Raw genomic sequence first — 20,340 nt, 5'->3', positions numbered from 1 at the left:
ATACCTTGTAGGATGATTCGTTGCAGGCGATTGATTCGTCCCGGAAACAGCGCAGGGTTTGCTGCAAGACGTGCCAGAGTGGCACTAATCAATTCACAAACTCCATCGGACTTGCTGCGTTGGTAAAGTTATTGGGCGCTGATTTTTGTTCTTGTAAATTATTACCACACCTGTTTCTCGGCAGTTTTAACTGTTAGACACGACTATTCATTCAATTTTCTCAGAATTATCGTTCACACAAAACTAACAATTAGATATACGTATGGAAAGCAGCATCAGGTGTGTCCACAATTCATACTCGTTTCAATGGTGAATTAACCCCCTTTCCTGATCAACAACGAACCTTCTACATCTTCTTATATCGATTTCGTATTTTAATTTATTAATTTGCGATCGTGCATCGACATGATTTACTTGCGACCTCATAAATAAATATTTTTAAGATTTATGAACCATGGTGGAGTAGGTACCATCTGGCTCTTGCTTCACATATTCCAAACTAGAAATAAAGAAATAAATAAAGTATAACCTGCGATTTTTATACCTTCTACGGCAAAAGCAAAAAAAGAACTGAAGGTTAATTATGCTCATTTCTGTTTTCGTATATTTACGTTCTCATATTTCTACCGTCCCTGACACTACCGGTCACCGACTCAACGAGTTTACAGTTTACAAATTCGTGGTCACAATCACAGATCATTTTCATTCTTGTTCATATCCTCTCCTATTCTATAGTTCATAATTCATCACAGCCTGGCGTACACCCATGTCAGATACAATCATTATAATACACCACAATGTATCAAAATGTCTTGATTCTTGATCAAGTAGTCACAAATGAAAATCGAAATTTAGCGCATGCAAATAGTGCAACCCACGCCAGAGTCCCAACACGGTCACATGGACATTTTGCAGTCCACGCCACCGCCACTAACTCATCAATCGTGACGTCAGGGGCTCCAGCACACATTTTAAACCCACCTCGATCCAAAAACACCTCAAGTTTAAGCCACAGGAGCCGTCAATTTTTTCTTCCAACGATGCCAATAACCCGAAAAAAAGAATCCATTCGATACATGCAAATGCTCATAATTGACACCGGGATCTCCACGAGCTGACATGAACACCTCGGTGTCCACGCCGCAGAGAACCAGGCGCGTCTAACATGTATCTGCGCCTACTCGTGTTCAAATTCAAATTGACGGACTCTCCCCTCGTACCGTTTTCAACTCAGAAACTGACATTAACTTGGCTGTCTCGAGCGCTTCTCGTCTCTACCACGTCTGGACCACGACGGACTATCCTCAAAACTGGTACGCTACCCTCGCTCACGTCTTTTATAACCGATTGTAGCGCCCGGCTCGAGTGGCCATTCTCGAAAACTTTCGACTAACGATAAGGGATCCGTTACTCATACATACCTCCTACGTAATTCAACTCAAATCTCTATTTATAGGTACAGCAACAAAAATATCTTTCTTTATTGATCTAAACTAAATATTTTCTTCCTTTTATTAGCATTGCCGTGAGCATAAAATTATTCTTTTTGTTTTAAGTTAATATTTATCTTAATCAGTTGGTGACATCTACTGTTTTATACTCTATCAGAAATAGTCTCATCGATTGAATTGAATGGACACAAGGTGTGACAATGCAAAACTTGGAATATGCAATATAATAATACATATTCGATCTGCTCAGACGATAACCACCGAATTTAACGAATTTTAACATCTCGTACTTTTGTTTCGAGAAATATTGCGGATATTATTCGGTATATGTGGCAGATATATATTACAGGGATATGCTACTTGCAGTACTGTTTAGAGATCGTTTATTAACTTCTGCTATTAAAATACGTATTTACGAATTGTGTACCGCATCTCTGTGAACCGTTTGTACTGTACATTATCGACACCCTCTCTCCGTAGTTACTTGTAATCAAAGATGTATTCATTAGCGTACAATACACAGGCACAACGTCACCTTGCTGCGTGTATCTGTGTTCTACCTATTGAGCAAACGGATAAACGGTGGCGTATTGATGAGGCTGCGGCATTACTTGAAGAGGAGTTTGCAGAGACAGTGACTTTCGTCTATAAATTCGACACCAGAGTCGCAAAGTGATGAAGTATATTATCTCCACTAGTGACAAGAAACTGAAACCCATAAATAGTCCAAGTAGGCCTCCAGTGTTTGCTGAAATTCGAATTAGTTACTTCAATTTTTCGCTTCTTATCCGTTTGGTTTGCATTACTTACAGTAATTGAAATTCTATTTTATATTTGTTCAGCACACCTGTCACTAAAGGTATCTGGTGCCTGACAAGCCAAAGTTTTACACAATGGTGACATTAACGATGAAAATATCAGATGTTTTGCTTAGGAGATCATAAGCATCATTTGATTACTTAATTTACGTACGGAACGCAGGTGAAAAAATACGCGTAAGCCGTATCAATGTTATATGAAGTATCTTTGGATCTATGACACCAAGAAATGGAATACTCGTAGATATTAATTTTAAATACATGCTCATTGAAGAAATCGAGTTAAGATGTTCTAGATCAATAATCCTTTGTGTATTGGAAATATGTGTATCACATTTTCATGAGGAAGTGTGACAAGTGGTATTTTAAAAAATACTAATATGTGACGAAATTTGAACCATTAATCCCGAAAAACAGGAAAGAACTTGTTACATGAAACTTAATTTGTAGTCGAAATTCCATGTCAATCAAAAAACTTTGCAGACGCCATAACTTGTTTGCGTAACATAATTCAATTCATTCCATCTAGGAACGAAAAGGTGGATTTATACTTACACAATAGTTCAGTGAATCCGAATAATTCATTTTTGACATGTGCCGTAAATTGCGAATCCACAAAATATAGATGAACTACAGCAATGTTTTCTCTGAAAGTTTGAAAAATATAATTTAAAATTTTCAAACTCCAGGCAATCGAACGGGAATTTTACTCCGAAGCGGTAGCATCGACCCAAATGAAAGATAAAGTAGACCCGAATAAAATGCAGGAAGTTTTTTAACGGCATACTTTTAGCAAAGGTAGAGACGACGTCGTAATTTATACCATATCCAAACACGCAGCCCGAGACAATACAAATCGACTAAAGGTAAGCGACAACTTTTATTTCAAAAGCTCATCTCCTTTTAAACTAAATTTAATTCATCGGATTCAAGCCAAAAAAAATCTGTGTTCACGTTAGGTAAATCTTATTCAGAATAATCTGTCATCGAACGAGTTTTAAACTGTGTATATAGAGTTGGTTCCTTCGCAACCACACAACAGTTCTAATCTGGTCCGTCACATGTTAAATAATCATTTTTCAATTGCTGCACGATTTTCTTTTTCGTCTGACAAAAATATCGGATCATGATTCAGACGACCTGTTTTGTGGCGATCTTGTAAACTCGTCAAAAAGTGAATAATGCGAAATTTCCTAGGTCCTGAAAGAGATCTTGCATGATACACGAAAACCAGTGATCTCTTCCACTCAGCAAAGCATACATTTTCTCTTTTCGCGTTCATTTTTTTCGAAATCATAGAGAGGGAAAACCATCAGCGTAACACTGACTATGATATTTGATCTTCGTAAGTCTAATATTCCAGACTCTGCTGTGACGTGTAACTTCACCGATGTACCTTGTTAAAATCTGAAGCTTTTGTCAGCGATGGAACGTTCGGAGAAGCAGGACGATGCTCGTCAACTCGTTATCATGTTGTAACTTCAGTTACTTTAGAATAATATAGCTGTCCGATAAAATGAAGCAAGTGCAGCAAACACAGACAAACATGTGGCAAAATGTGTATTTTATAAACACGTTGTGTCGTGTTGAAGTTTGGGGATTGACTGTCTTTTACGATAAGAGTGCTTGCCGAAGCAACCCAGAAATCCATCTATTGACGACATGCATTCATCTCTAAGGGTTGAGATTCCCTTGTTTGATTATACAGAGTAAAATTGTACAGTAGTCTACAATTCTGTACGCTTAATTAATTCAAATGAGACTTGAAACTCACTGTAATTGGGCAGACAACCGGATTTTAGTAATCAAATTTTTCATTTCCAAAAATGATACGGACATTGAAAGGTATACTTAAAGTGTTGAAATATCTTACTCACACGAAGTATTCTCTGTCCTTCTTTATGTAGTCCGAATCAATGTCAAAACTCCGAACCAATTTGCTCTGGGAAAGTTCCGCGTTGTAATTTATTTCAAAGCATCCCGGCCAACAATTACAGCTACTCCTATTTCACAAATTAATTATTTCTCAGTTCCTGGTCACAATGTAATCGATTTATTCTGAATATAAATTACACGATGCATCATCATCTACTGCCTATAAGTACCCGCAAGTATGAACAAGAATTCCTGCTTTCCTCTGAAGCCTACGTGAGCAAATCAGATATTTCTGTCTCTTATTTTTTGTGTTTAGATCGTGCACTCTTTTTTACCGGAACCTTCGACAAAAGAGAGCTCCTTGAGCGAGCTATAGAAAAAATGAGTCGTTCTCACTCGCACCAACGAGTTGGCAGCTGTGCACAACGAGAAATGCTTCACCATGTACGTGAACTTCGTTCAATTTTCACAAGTCCTTTCACAAGGACCAGAGGGGTGTAATTTACGATTTTTTCACTTCCAATGTCATTACTACCATTCGGGTACGTCCTATACTTCAACACGTAAATTTCATAAGGCAATTTTCCGCCAGAAGGGCGTAACCCACATTTATATCGACTTTGCTATGGCCAAATGGACGAACTTGACAAAAATTGAAGATACAGTAACCCGAGAAGCGAAACGCTCCGTGATCAAGTCCCAGTCCGGCCCAAGCTTTCAAACATTTTTTCTGGAATCGTCAAAATAGACCTCACAGTTGGGTTCCAACTGAAACCCCGTAGGTACTACGCTAGAGCTTCTTTCGACTTGTTAGTCTTATTTAAATGGAATACACGAAGTTCTGAATGTTTTGGTGATCATCGAATGACCTTCCCTACGCCAATTGCACTTATTGTTAATCACTAGTGAATATTAAAATATGAACTCACGTTTGGCTTGCGTTGAACAAACTTGTAGTATTTTCGTCGTCGTATAGTTTCAATTCCATTATGAGTCGAGCCTGATCCGCACATTTCTCATCCTTTTTTCCACATATCGTGGTATTTGCTGATTCTAAGTCAAAAATAGGTAAGTACTTTAGGCATAATATGCATCGAGATTCTGTTAGAGATGTGAACGTTGTTACACGTGGCCTCTACAATCCAAGCATGCACATGGGTTGTAGTGTAAAGTTGTCTAAACTTGAATTATCGATACCGTTTGCGAGACATACCGTCGAACCATTTTCCAAGTTTACCAAAACTTACATTCAAAATAACAGTTACCTTGCTCGCATCACCTTTGATAAAATGAAAAATTACGTTTTACATAATCCACACTCGAAATTCGTAATATTTTGCGGTTAACTACCGTTACAGTGATAAAAAAAATCAACAATTCACCATCGGTTAAATACGTATTCGGTATTTCCAGCCTGACCATGTCATTATTTGATAAGTATCTGGTTGTTTATCTTGTTTGTTGGATTTAGAGTGCAGGGAGAATTCAGTGGTGTACAGTCCATTCTGAAATAAGACTGGCTTGTTCAGACGTTTCGGTCGAATTATGTGATACAATCTTCAGTTTTGACTTGACTTTAAAATTCCACCTGAGATATTATAGGTTAGCACGGAAAGCCCGGCTTTTGTACATTGGACTGCACATCCGTAAGTTCGTTACGAATTATTTGATAAAAACAAAGAAATTCTTTGTTAGACCTCAAGTGTTGACGTAAAATGAGATCGAATCCTTTGTGCACGTTAATAGGCGTTACGGTATTTTGGTTGTACTATTTCCTCACTTGGCATGTAATGTTGAACACAGCTACAAATTTGTTGGGTGAAGTTAGCCTCGCACTCCAAGATGCAATTCCTTTGCGTGTAAGTCCTGTAGTACTTCAAAGATCTTTCAGAGGTAAAAAAACACCTCCGTTTTTTTCTTGGCACCCTAATTATCGATCTGCTTGCAGATGTGACGGTGGGTCGAATCACGATTCTTGTTTCTTTACCAGGTTCTACGGTAAACGCAAAATCCGCTATTTTCGGGGTTTCCACTGGATTATGCAGGAGCATCTGTACGGAATAATAAATTCACGGTCCTAATAAAATTGTATAGTTGCGTATCTGTGAGGGGTGGTTCAACCGATTTCAACCTGGTCACGACGGGTGCCGATTTCCATTTTATCTGCATATTAGAGCATTGTCGCAAGGTCAAATACGAAACGACTTTTAGTGATCGCACTGTTAGCTAAGTACATACGTCTAAGCTACAAGTCATTTTACTGGGATTCACCGAATAAATCCTTTGGAAAATTGCATGCTGTAAAGCATCGTAGAATCAATCGCTGAGGAAATACGAAGGAATTTTTTCAATTTTCGCCTTCAACTCTTGATTCGCTGAGATGTTTCGTGCTGGATTAAATGTTGCAGTGAGATACGTTCACGTACCTTAAAACCAATACTGGCAGTGGATGAACAGTAGTACTCCGAGATTTCAGCATCGAGAACCAAGGTAAGCCCGAGATGTCTCCCTGCACCATACGGTCTCCAAGGTATGGAATCGGCAGGCGTTTTTGACGCGTACCCTTGCTCCGGAGTCCAGTCGACACTCGTGAATGGGAATGTCACGTTCAAATCAGACATGTCACGTCTGAAAAAGTTCAATAAATCGTGCAGGAGTTATCATCTTACTCAAAAGCATCTGAGATTCAAAACCTTGCGCCAAGTACACTCAAGCGTACACTAAATTGTATTGTTGGATGTTCGTCAAATTCTGTTCAATCATACGTATGAAACAGATATACACAGCAAAGTGAATCTTGCTTGGGAAACTTTTGGAAAAAGTGATATTCTTCAGTATTATCATCACTCACGCACGATATATAAATGATCCGTCAACTCCGTTTCGAAATTGTAATTAATTCGAAAAAAAGTAACAATTATATTTCGGAAATGTGACTCATTTCAATGAAGATTGTCAATTACTTTCGAAGTTTTTAATAGATTCCATTCGAAGTTACTTTTTTAATTTGTTACTGATACCATTTTTTACAATTACAAACAAATTACAAATTATTTTTCTAATTTTTAAATGATCTGTTTGGTGAAAGAAACTTTTTTACTGTCAAAAGAAGTATTTTACACCGTATGTCGGAAGATTTGACTATTATGACGATCACTTAGATAATAGACGTGAATCAAACTCTGTTCTAACCTCTGCACCTCAACACCATCGTGATATTTGCGAGTCTGAGATCTTCTGAACTTTCTACCAACCAATAAAAAAAAATCATCTGGTAGTTCCTGAGGATTGTAAAGAACAACTCGTTGAAATTCGAAGATACGTACTTATGTGAGATTGCAGTTGTTGAATCTTAGAAATAATTTTAAACGATATTCAACAAGTTCTTGTAGCTTAAACATGACCAGGGAAACCCTGAAAATTCTATGCATTGCCGTATCCCTCGCCTGAAGCTCATTGATTACTAATTTACCTAACAAATTACGATAATTTTGAAAAATGCGAAGCAGGTCTTAACAGCACCCAGCAAAGATTGTCTTGAAAATGTCGTCATAACGTAACATGTGATGTTAGCCTTTTTTCAGTATACTTCAGGCATCTTGTGGGTGACTCTTAGGCGAAACTGAAGGATATCTTTCCGAATTATGGGGACTCTTTGAGGACATTTTTAGGTTTATCTTCCAAAGAATGATTTGAGCTTGACAATCAAACAGTTTTGGTAAGGACAAAGTTAACGCGTACTGTACTTACGGATTATAAAATAAGTATTTTCGATGCACGGCATTGAAGTTACAGCAAATGCCTTCATCAGTCAATGTCGGATTGAAGATTTTTTCACATTCTGTAGTATTTTGATGCCATCGACATAAGAATAGCATATCTGTGCATGGTTGGCTGACCTGTAGGGACGGAGACATTTGGTGTTACAAATTATCGGTAAGCCTGGATCGATTTCAATAGAGAAATACTAGTTCATCAGCTCCACTCACGTTTATCATGAAACGTTGTACGTTGCTCCACTTGCCTGATTCCGAATCGAGATCGTTAGTGGATGTTCCATTCTCAAGTTTACAAATATCGTTAAGTAGAACTTTTTGTAAATTATCTGTTCTGAAATATAAAGCAATTCTGTGATAGGCAAGCTCGACATATCCTAATAATCGATTCATAGCGGCAATTCTTTCTTACTGACCCTTGATTTATACGATCAGCTTCGGATTTCTTCGCATTGTTCATATTACACACAGTTATAGATGGAAACGGTATCTCGACCAACGATACTGGGTCTGGGCTGAGAGAAATTATTAAGGGAGAGTCCGTCCACTTTTGATAAAGATTCCAGATGTAATATGCTGCTGTCAAAACGGCTACGATGAATGAAAAAATCCAGAAAAACCTGAAGACAGTTTTTCTGTGTAAATATTTTAACCCCACAATGTGTGCAGTTTTGTGAAAATTACAGTCTTACACGTCTCATATAGCACCGAAACCTTTCAGATTTATTCCAAAAACACTTCGCACTTAACATCGACTGTATCAGAAAACTGTTTTCTAAATATCTTGTGTAGCAAAATTTTTTATCTATTGCGTAGAATTATTTCCAATTGAAAACGTTCGGACTATAAACAAAGCCGCCAAGAACCAAATAATAAATTCACGGTAAAAAAAAGACACGAAAAACTTATCGACAATCTCCGTGGTTAAATTTCAAAAAATAGCAAACGCTATACGATGTCTCAAGAAATTATACGTTATGAAGTTGGACCTTGCTAGTCTGTGTTGTGATGTCGAATCATCGTTCCAAGAGCTACGTACTTAACAGGCGTCTATTACACATGTGTCCTGCGCGCAGTTTTTCAGAAGAATATTGCCCGGTGCGATCGATGACCATTTAATTTGTCACCGTGACAAAAATTTTTCCAGTTGTATCAATATGGGTCATCGCGCATAATCAACTATCTGTATTTAGAAACGCGTTGTCAAAATATAGTCCGTTTAAAAAATTATTTTCGGCGAAATCAGCGACCGTGAGTCAGTGATTCGAAAGATTCTTATCATCGCTATATCACCTGCTTCATACATGTCAGAGCACACACTTGCACAAAAGCTAATTACCAGAATCTAACTTTTGGTGAGGTCCCTTAGAGCTTAAACGCGACGAAACATTTCCCCAAAACTTTTATATTCTTTCTCTAGCCTAGCTATACCTTTTCCGCTCCGCTGGATCACCTGTTACGAATTCTTACTTATTGCTTACTTAGTATAGCAAGTAATTCATTTGTTCGGAACTTAGTTGACTGAATAGTGCCGTATAAGTTTGACCGGAAATTTCATTTCAAATTATTCAAAAATAAGTATAAGATGTGGCTTGGAGCTTGAGATGGTGGAGCAGATGCCTTTTTTTTCAATCAAGAGTAAATCTCACCTCTCGAGCATCGACAAAGTGGCATCTCCGACATATCTTAGTCCATGCAAGCTACTCGTCAAGCAATACTGCTGCGCAGTAACACCGATCTTGTTCTTCTTGAGGCAAAGATGACTTCCATCTCTCGGAAACTGTAATCTAACACAATATCGCAGTAAGCTTGCAGTCCGTTCTTAATTTTTCACTCACTGGAAAGGCTCTAGAGATTGAAGGTCAGACATACAAGATCAATTTGTTGAATTGAAAAAAAAAATGTACTCCGCTTCATTAGTTTAACTGATCAACTTGATTTTGATATGTTATTAAGACACTGAATACTCATCTCAAAACAATGTATTGGGTCATTTTTCGTTACGAGATAACAAGATGGTCTTTGTTTCATCATTTTTTTGGGTGATGGTACTTTTTTGAAACACTTGAAAATTTTGTGTCTTCATCTTTTGACAGTATTACGTTGAAAAACGTTAGGCTTGTGACCTTCTGACAGATCGCCCCGAAAATTTTTTTCTCATACGACTCCAATTTTAGACTCTAGTCGATACGCCCTAATGGAAGTTGGGTCGTCTGAGGCAAACAAAAACTATCAATGAGACCCCTCTAGGCTCCAGCCCTCAAAGTATTCATGCTTATTCTACTACTCTGTACGGTGCGGTGTACTGCTGAAATGATTTTTGAAGATTTGCATGGGAAAAGCACAAATTCAGTTCTTGACTGAAAAATGAAAACTACGAAGAGTACGTTGAAACAGGGTTTGGCACAGTCTAAAATCTTATCTTTGCAAAGAATTCGATAAAGAAACAAGACTCTCAAATCTCGCAACGTCAATGAACCACCAACTTAAGAACCATTTGAGCTTCCAAATTCTTTCTAAAAACTGATGTTTGACATCAGCTGCATTTGAAAGACAAGAGAAACCTTTTCGCCTAGCAAGATATATCTTAAAAGTATGTCACCGAAAAAATCATTTCAGACTGAAATAGACGCGTGGCAGGTGAATCATGTTACCTGCCATCCTTGTTCTTGACCTTCGTGGAATTAATGTCTAGACCCGCCGAGCCATTCTGATCCTCGTACTTTACTACGAAGTTATTGCGTCGAGGCCGCACATTCGAATCGCTTGCGTTGTACATGACCTGGGAAAATATCACATGACCCCTGCAATGAGCTCGTAGCAGGTGATAAAGACTTGAACGATTATTAGTGCACGGTATGAGGAAAATTACGTGGCATCGCTTCGCCAGTTGGTTCTTTGGATTAAGTCTGTCTGCGATCGGGAAAAATCCGAATCCATTAAGGGGTCGTGTACAACTTGATTATTCGAAGAATTCGGTTTTTCGTTGTCGGTAAATTTTGAAATTTAACGGTATTGTCTACTTGTAAGAAATTAACATTGACAAACTCGTAAATTTAGCAATGTCATTAACCAAATGTGTAAACTTACCCTCTTGCGGTTCTGCGCGAGGGGTACGTCGATTTTATGTTACCTTCTGGATAATAATTGTCCTAAACATCACACCACGAAGAATCGTTTTCAATATTTTTAGCTCACTACTTACTAACTTGCCAAAGTTGCTAAATTTGTGGCTGAATGATGTGTCTTTTGGAAAGTAAGAGAGGAGACTTGTTCGAATGGACGACTGACTTTAATGTGATACTTAGGTACCTATAATATTAACACATATTTATCCAATAATTGAGTTCAACTTGTGAAATGATGAGGTAACATGTCATTTCAATAACGATTCTGGGAACAATTTTGTATCTCTTGTACATCTCAACACTTTGATTTAGCAGCTTCATCAACATCTGCAACTATATCCACAAACTCCCGCCACTAAGCCATGTTCAAACTTATTCCTATAAAATGTCTAGAGTGGAGTAATTAATGTACGTACCGCAATAACAACACAAAAAATACACCCGCAGCCCCGAAAGCAGCACCCCCCAGGAAGAAGTCACTCGAGAAAAAAAACATTCCCTCCGGAGCCTTCGCTGTCATGAATAATTTCAGCAAACAGACGCTAAAAATCACTCACAGCATCAGCAACAAATATCAGAGTTTTACCCAGAACTCCTCGGAAATCTACATTATTGTCACGTTTCTTCGTACCCTTACAGTATTTCTTACCATTCAAAGATTCGTATTACGTTTATAATCATCAAGTTACCGTGAAGCTTTGTGAGAGTTGTCAATTTTACACACTCATCTGTTGCGTTGTTACTTATTCAAAAGTATATTTATTTTACCATTAATTTAACTAACGTCAAGTTATTAATATTGTACTTGTTTGTTAGAATAGTTGTTGTTAGAAAATTGACTAGGATACACCGAACACTGGCGGAGAATGGAAAGAAGTTTCACGGGTTTGGCAAAGCTCCATTCCCGGAGGATGAGCAACCACCATCAAGGCAGTCCGTCTGAAAGTACCATTTTCGTAATGAAATAAATTTTCGAGTTGCATGTGAATATGTTGATTTACACTAGAACTCGATCCGGCTTGCTCACGCTGCCCTCAACAGTACAGAAACATTCATATGACGAAACTATGCGAAACTTGATCTCTTTTGACGCGGTCGCAACGGCAACGGATCAAGCCGTTACCGGATGGCCCAGCGAGTTAATCAGGGGAAAACGCTCGTCAAAAAAACTATGGCAATAAAACAGTTTCTGGCCACCAGATATTCCGACACGTCGTTAGAAATATATCACGATTCAAGAACAACAGAAGAGAAATTCCATCCACTTTGCTTCAAGTAACGTACCGAAGTTCCATTCGCGTGATGCAACCCTCGTACCGTACCTGGATATTTCTAATACTGTGTATATATTGTAACCATTTTTGGTCTTTTTTCGGAGCACTTGCTCGTGAAAGACGTAGTAGTCGAAGTGTTCACAGTCTAGTGAGTTACTGATTACTTGTAATGAATAGAAAGGGAACCAGCTCTGGGGAATAGGGTACAAAAGGTTTAAGTTTAGCTCGCTCAAAAATCCTACACTGCTTGTTCTAGTTGAGTTTTCACGAACTCGGGTAGTTTTTTATCACCGTTGCCGCATCGCAAGACTCAGGTTAAATACAGTCGCTGCTTGTTATCTATGTCACGGGCTCGGTCAATTTTTAATTACCGTTGCCGCGGCCGTCCTGCAGAGCTGGGTGAAAAAAAGCGAGCCTGCCCCGTGCCTGTTATCATTTTGAGTTGCGACCAGTTCCTTAACTGCGGATCTGGGGTATTAACCGTGACTGCCCATCAGACCCGGGATTCACAAATATCGGTCATCGGACACGGAATAATAACAGTGTCGTACACCGAATTCGTATCGCCGTTGCTCAGATCCATGCTAACGAGATAATTCCTAGCTCAGTCAGATAAGGAAATAATTGCGAGTGCGCAAAATGAAATGCGCACAGAATATTGAATTTTTAATTATAAATGGAATGAATCCTCGATGAAAATCATACAGCAGAAAATTAACAAAAATAAAATAAAGACGCACATTGCTCAGCTAATTTCTAAGTCTGATTTGCTCTGCGTATTTTGTTGATGAATATATTGATCAATTTCTGTTGTAGAAATTACGCTGGTTCTCTCGCGAAATTCGCGAGATAATGTAAATAAATTTGGTTGCCTTAAGTCTACTTTTCTGGTTCTTTGAGATGCTACTTCTTTCTAACCTCTACTTAGTAATTTTAAATCGTGAATCTGAATTCTGATCAAAGTAAATTCCCTAAATCCCCCTGGAGTCAGAAAAGCTCTCTGCTTCATCTGCTCTACTTTACGTCCTGAGTCAGGTACGCGTTTTGCTCTGGCACTGCTGGTGATGTTGGTCAGCCCGGCCCGATATAATGGCAATCCGGTTAAAACCGGATCGTATTGACTTATCACTGCTTTTCGTGAATGGGGTAATCCGCTAATCCTCCTCTAACATACCGCATAGACAGACGTTTGTCACATAACAATTAGAGAAGTTTTTGAACGAATTCAATTTTAATATTACAGAATAATTCACTAACTGCAGTTGGGAAATAATACGTATTGAATTATTCAAAAATGTGCGGAGATTAGGTGACTTTGAAAAGTTATCGCAAACAAGTGTAACGTCCAGGCAGTAATCGCGGCAAACACGAAGAGCGTGAGATGGGAAATTCGTAAGCATTTCGCAACATCTTCCGTTCCTAGAACCGCGAATAAACGATATGTTCTCTCAGCATCCGCCGATTGGCCCTCACAGACCAATCGTCTCGTGCTGACTTCCCTCACAGACCAATCGTCTCGTGCTGACTTACCTAAAAACCTAGTTCACCAATGAAAGCTCCTTCTCAAACTCCTCCTACTTCCATCTTTCCAGAAATCTCGAAATACAGAAAGCAGAACGTATTCTAACATCGAGTAACACAGAACATAATTAGACATTAGACAGTAAGGAATAATTCTGGATATTGTAGCAAGAATTATCGAAAACGCGACGGCTAAACACGAAATCGTAATCCGGATAAATGGGTACCTATCTCACTGAATTCAACGAATTATCATCAAGTATAATCGTATTATTGGGTGCCAGGAAGACTATTTTCTATTTTGCCAACTTGCCTTGGACATGGGTGCAGACTAGATCGTGGTGTGCATATCGGCATATGGTGATGATTGTTCGAAACTCCCGGCAATCGAAGTTGCAATTTCTTTTGGGAAGAGGATCGTGTTGGATTTGTTAGAAATTACACAGAATGCACATTGACACCGTACCTTGTTCATTTTCTTTCTCACTGATCTTCAAACTCCCACTCACTCAATCTTTAGCTTCTCTTCACTTTATTTTTCAACAGAGCACGTGTTGCTCCCTAAGATAGTGTACCACGAAGACTCCTCGCCCAGCCCTGAACACAAACCGGCGTGTCAAAAGCTCGGCTTCGCGAGTCTTCACCTGTCATGGCTGCTCGGCGCGCGTATTTAAAGCCAAACCAAGCTCGACTAATGTCTTTAAAACTCTATAAAGAGGCGAGTTAGGTTTGCCTCGCCGCAATATGAAAACGATATTCAACATCGAAGAGTAGAAAACTAAATTGAACCTAGAATCATTTCCAAATTCACGTGCAGAGCAAGTAAACTGAAATTAAGTAACTCTTGGATTCAGAAACCACAAACCTAAGTTAAAGTACTGCTATTGCAGCGATAATTAAACATCCTCACGAGAGAATAAAACTATTTCGAAACCCAACCCTAAGGATTGATCGAGAAGAATTATTTGTTAATAAATGTGTACCTTAAATTAAAGTGTTGTGTAAAGAGTATAATTTCAATCGCACATAGTGGTAGCAGCTGGTACGACCCGAATTAACTGGATTCATAGAATGTAATGTTGAAATTTCTAGTACAAAATGCCACTTTCTGAGAGCTGACTTCATTGCGTCGTGTACTGTAGAAATTTCGACACGTTGTCCGAGAGATAATCTGAAAGAACGCGTATATCTATGATTCTATTACGCTGCTCCAACTCCTCACAAAACTTGAAAACCGCCAATACAATATTTAGAGAGTGACTGTATCGTGTCATTCATCAGCCATTTGTATTACTGATGGATGTTTGTAATTAAAAAAAAAATATCAACTTTATATATATTACTGTTATTAAGAAACATTGTTTTCATTAATTGGAAAGAACAAGTTGAAAATTGCAAGTACTTGGGGTGATGTTATTAAAATAAAATGTGATTACATTGTGACATGCACATTGGAATTTGGCTAGCCCTCCACCTCATCGAATTGGATTTAAATTGGTACTATTTCATTACGGTATGACCAGTTAACTGCGATCGCATTTGTACAACACTTGTACCTACTCACCGTTCCTTCAATGATTGGAATAAAATTTAAAAGGAACGTTTACCTACGTACCCGCAACGTTTATCGATCTTTCCAATAGCAAACGAAACAACTATCTTTTAATTGTGTACTGGGCACACAAATAAATTCGTCATTCCCTACAACATGCTTTTTGTACGTCTGCAACGTTTTTGTACGCAATATCCTTGTTCAACAAAATTTGAATAGTAATCCAAATTTACGCGTTCTCCAAGTCCACTAGACATATGTTCAATGAAACGTATTTTCAAGTTTACTTAGTACTTACAATCGTAATGAATAATGACATCTTTACACGTCATTAGCCCATTCATCAAACGATTGAATCGCAAACTGAACGAGTGCAACTTTGACGTCCGCAAGTCACGCATACAACGCGACATTGCCTCAAGAAACTTGCTGGCCAAAAATCGATACCATAGCTTGATTTTATTACGAGATAATCTTACATCAAGAATGTATCGAATTGTTATGTTCCGAAGCAGCGTAGGTTTCCTCGAACATTCAATACTAGAAAATTTTGGAATTATAAACGAAATTTCGAATATCGATACTTCACTTCGAATCACTCTAAAATGGTCACAAATTTACTCGATTTGCTAGATTCCACTCTACGATGACGCATTTTAATTAAAAAAAAAAGTACTCAGGTACCTTTGACTTATTGTTGGCAGAAAGTAATCTCGAACAGAGACCAATGAAGAGGGTATATTTGGAGCCAATAGTTACCTAAATGTCAGAGATACACCCACAAATTCCGGTGGATTGTCAATTCAAACTCAACAGTGCGTGCAAAAGTCGTCTGTAAATTGACTTGACGTCGTCACAAAATATTCAAGCGAGACATTTGAAATTTCAAGACTTACCAGATTTTTTTATCCCATTATATTCACTATGGAGATTTTTATACGACATAAGATTTTTGTTTTAGCTATGTCTCAATCCCTCGGAACAGAGGAAGACGTAGGTGCCAGAATTCTAGCTGCCTACGCTATTAGTTCGTAACACATCTAAGCTGTTTCTGTAGCGGATTTGAAATAAATTGGTATCCCATAGCACTGGCAGCATCGGAGTCAATGCTCGTCATTTCAAACGGTGACCACCATTAATTCCAGTCTTTCCATTTTTTCTACTTCATATGCATTGAAGCCAAAGACTAATTACGTGAATGGTAATTTTGAAAATTTATAATTATTCTGCATCATTATTAATATACCGGAGGATTCCTTAAAAGTTAACGATACGGAGGGCATTTTTCTGGCAGATAAGGAACCAGACACATCTGATTTGTTTGATGCCTGTTAAGATGGTAATTTTCCATGTGATTAGGATTAGATCAGGTAGACTTTAAGCACAATTATTTCGTAATATTCAATATTATAATGATGGACCTTGTGATTTGTCAGCTCATTTATAATTTTTATACATTTTTCAAGATACATGGACGATAATTGTGATTCGTATACGTTTACAGATTAATTCCACTTTTGCCACGAAAAAGATTTATTAATGCAGGCATCGAAATGGTAATTTGCGCCTCCAGTCGATAAACAGATTAATTACAATCACGATTTTGACGCTACATGAAATTTTTAAATAGAGCTATATGTAGCTCTACGAAATTTCAGAGTTAAGACATAATTTCCTTATCTTTTTTTACAAATTTAGTCTAACATCCAAGTCATTGGGTAAGCAGGGAAAACTTTTATCATGAAATACCCCAAAGTTTAGTTGTTTGCAAAAACCGTAGCTTATCACCTTTTCCCTAAAATGACAGCCACTTCAAGTTCTCTCATAATATTGAAGACTTACGATGTTTCCTCACATGCTCGTATCATAAGATTAAATAATAATGTGGTGTGTCTGATTGTATTAATTTGCTTATTATTACCTAATTTGACTATACGTTACAGCTGCTTTGATTTGAGGAAATGTCGAGGACAAAAATTCAGTGATCACCTCTGTGATCAAATGAGTAACGAATGTTCTGCTATTTCAGAATATATATTTGGCATTTTTGTTTGTTTGCTGTTTTCCAACTCAAAAGTTGTATTTCAATGAAGACGACTGACTAATCTGCGGACATTTTAGCCTTTGCGCATCAGAATTATCGTTTGGCGAAGCGATCACACATGAATTTTACACACTCTGCAATACTCACCGTCGGAAAGGCTCTTTTCAAAGCGTATACTTCCAGTTCTTTCGGTGGGTCGCAAGGATACTGCAGGTAAACCGCGTTGATGGACTTTGAAAAGGGCGAACTATCTTTACCCCGAGTATCTGAATTTGTAGTATCTCTAGACTTGAATTTATTATTTCTTTCTACCTTAGCCTCGTCTCTAGAACTTTTCATATCTGGTTTCACTTTATATTATTTACACTTCGTTTGGGTATGATTTCGTTTTAGAACCCAACTCTGTGTTGCTAATGAGACTCCGTTCGTATTTTCTGTCGAGTTAAATCACTCACAAAATTGACCTCCCTATGAAGCAAATGTTTCTGACGTTTCAATATCTGGGCATGCTGACCTAAATTCGGCACAAGGGGCAAGTTGTCTATTCGAAAACGATTCTCCAGTGACCTATTATTGTATCAATTATCAATCAGTGTTCAACGAGACTAAAAGCAATTTGATATCAGAACAAGCTTGTTTCTTTTTAAAATTAGGTAAAATTGACTCCGAGTATATTGTTATGATTTCACGAACAGACGAATCATTGGATGTGCTAATAATGATGATAAGAAATTGCAATCGGAGCGTTCATGCGATTTTCAATTGTTGTTCACTTGTAATATTTCACATTGATATAGCTGTGTATCACTTTAAATATAATGACGTTAATAAGTTGGTTGCTGAGGATATAGTTAGTCTCACAATACAAACGAGCCTTTTACTACTGACCTAAATCTTTAAAAAATCGTATACCATCCTTCAGTTTGTGAAACTTGAATAATTTTACTTCCCAAATCTTACTAGTCAGGTAATTTTGGTACGGATACACTTTGAGTTTAATCAGCGAATGTATTGCTCGAAGTCGTTTATGCAGGTTGCTGCGTGTCTAATTCAACTTCAGTTAACGAAGAATACCTCAATTTCATCGAGCGCGGTCATAACGATCCTACCCAGTGGCCGACACTTGACTGTCACCTTCTCGTGACTAACTTACGTGTACAAACCGTTAATGCTTGCGTTTCGACTCCGCCCTTAAACTCAATGTTGCGTTTCTCACGAGGCTTGTTTTGTCTGCCCATTTAAACTGATGGAGAAAACGGCTTGTGTGGTGTTGACAAATTGTCATGTTGGAAGGCTATCAAGCTAGTGAATTGATGTAATTCAACACATAATCGAAGTTAAACTAGCGCGTCACTCACTATCGAGTGATTATTGCAGATCAAGCTACTACAAACATACTAAATTGGTCCTTCGATAAAAATCATGACGCGATTCCAGAGGATGCGATGATGTTCCAAATTCGGCAAGTTTACATCACGGTTATGCTATCCGTGTAAGAGAGAATACTTGTTTTACACTTTTCTAACAAGACCTACTTTCACTTACGTGAGCATGTTACTAGTTACGCTTGAAAGACTGGTCATCAGTATTAGCGCATCCTTAAGGAGTTTTTGTTGCATGTTCTCTATCGATTATACTTCACTTTGAAGGGGAGGCCCTGGTTGTAATTACCGACTACGAGAATTTTTTCCAATATCACCGAAACGGTGCATCCAAACCGATTGTCCCTGCGGCCTTGGAGGTTTCTTGAGGAATAGATTCCGATGAATGCATCGAATCAATCGAAATTGATGAAATTTTACGCGTCACTTACGTCCATTCAAGTCTGAGCAATAGCAATTTCGTAGAATTTATGTCATTTGTTTATTTTTGCGTCGAATGAAAATTTCACGGTGTTTTTATTAATAATTGCATATAAAATGGGGTTGTTAAGCACTTTTTCGAGTTTGAGATACGTGGACTTTGATACTTGGAGGTATATACGACAATGTCGAAATTGACTACTGGGAACACCCCCGGTAACAGCTTTGTTCTGACGTTCCTAAACACTGCCTAAAAAATCTCATACAATCTCGTGTCCACGAGTCAACGTATCAAAGATCGTTCGCTTTTGTTCTGCATCTCGTTTCCTATGCGTCACACGTCATTAGAGGTTACTGTAAAATGGAATCCAAAATTTTCCGTTTCCCGGAACGAAGATGCTGCAGTGTTTTCAAAACTACACAGAGGAAGATCGATCGCTAATCAATATCCACGAGGAAGATATTTTGAGTAGTATACCATTTCTTTAACGAGAGTCCCTGTTTATTTGTTCCTTAGTAAACGTAATATTTGGAATACCTTCAAGATTTAAAACTGCATAGAGCTAAAAATTTCTTAATCCCAAACTACAGTAAGCGCATACCGCACTTACTACCGCGGTTTCGTATTTCAATTCGACGCGACGAAATCAAGGATCTCGACGAGCTGGAAGATACCGCTTGCAGAATATGAATCAGAATGATTGGGATGTGAACCAATTTGTATATTTCGAACCATATTCTATGTTCATTTTACTTTTTCGTTTCCATACCGTTGTTATTATTGTTATACAAAACAAAGTATGTCTAGTTGAAAAAAAAAAATAGTATGAAGTATTCGCTTCATTCATATCACCTTTTCCACTTTAATCCAATACTTGCAATTTGAGTTAAGTTAGGTTAGCAACTCGATATCGAATCAAATGTTTGTAAATGAAAATATTCGTGAAAACAACTCAGTAACATTTACCATTAATTACTACACAATGATTCGGTGAATCTTTTGACTACATATGCAGTCAGTACAACTAAATATTTTAAATACTACTTAGTACTAAATGTAGTCATTCTGATTATGTCAGATAGGAAAAATCTTATTGAA

General features: G+C 37.9%; 1 protein-coding gene across 1 annotated transcript; it reads right to left on the bottom strand.

Annotated features, from left to right (window-relative positions):
• Positions 1 to 21: 21 nt before the first annotated feature.
• Positions 22 to 19,810, bottom strand: LOC124215852 (pickpocket protein 28). The gene is made up of 10 exons (XM_046619682.2): positions 18,328 to 19,810; positions 9,570 to 9,707; positions 8,337 to 8,540; positions 8,134 to 8,254; positions 7,895 to 8,043; positions 6,571 to 6,772; positions 5,925 to 6,195; positions 5,074 to 5,197; positions 2,825 to 2,916; positions 22 to 2,199 (listed from the first exon to the last, which is right to left on the bottom strand). Exons 2-10 carry the CDS (start codon positions 9,578 to 9,580, stop codon positions 2,012 to 2,014), a joined length of 1,362 nt encoding a protein of 453 aa, XP_046475638.1. The 5' UTR covers positions 9,581 to 9,707; positions 18,328 to 19,810; the 3' UTR covers positions 22 to 2,011.
• Positions 19,811 to 20,340: the final 530 nt, after the last annotated feature.

This window comes from Neodiprion pinetum, chromosome 4 (genome assembly GCF_021155775.2).
Source record: "Neodiprion pinetum isolate iyNeoPine1 chromosome 4, iyNeoPine1.2, whole genome shotgun sequence".
Lineage (NCBI taxonomy): Eukaryota > Metazoa > Arthropoda > Insecta > Hymenoptera > Diprionidae > Neodiprion > Neodiprion pinetum.
This window is presented reverse-complemented; position numbering and strand designations above follow the sequence as displayed.

What these genes read in the sequence shown, in the direction of transcription:
- LOC124215852 (XM_046619682.2), bottom strand. An exon ending in CTGCCAGTATTGGTTTTAAG is followed by an intron (nt 6,196 to 6,570) that starts GTACGTGAACGT and finishes TATTCCGTACAG; the next exon opens with ATGCTCCTGCATAATCCAGT. An exon ending in TGTTCAACATTACATGCCAA is followed by an intron (nt 5,198 to 5,924) that starts GTGAGGAAATAG and finishes TTTTTGACTTAG; the next exon opens with AATCAGCAAATACCACGATA.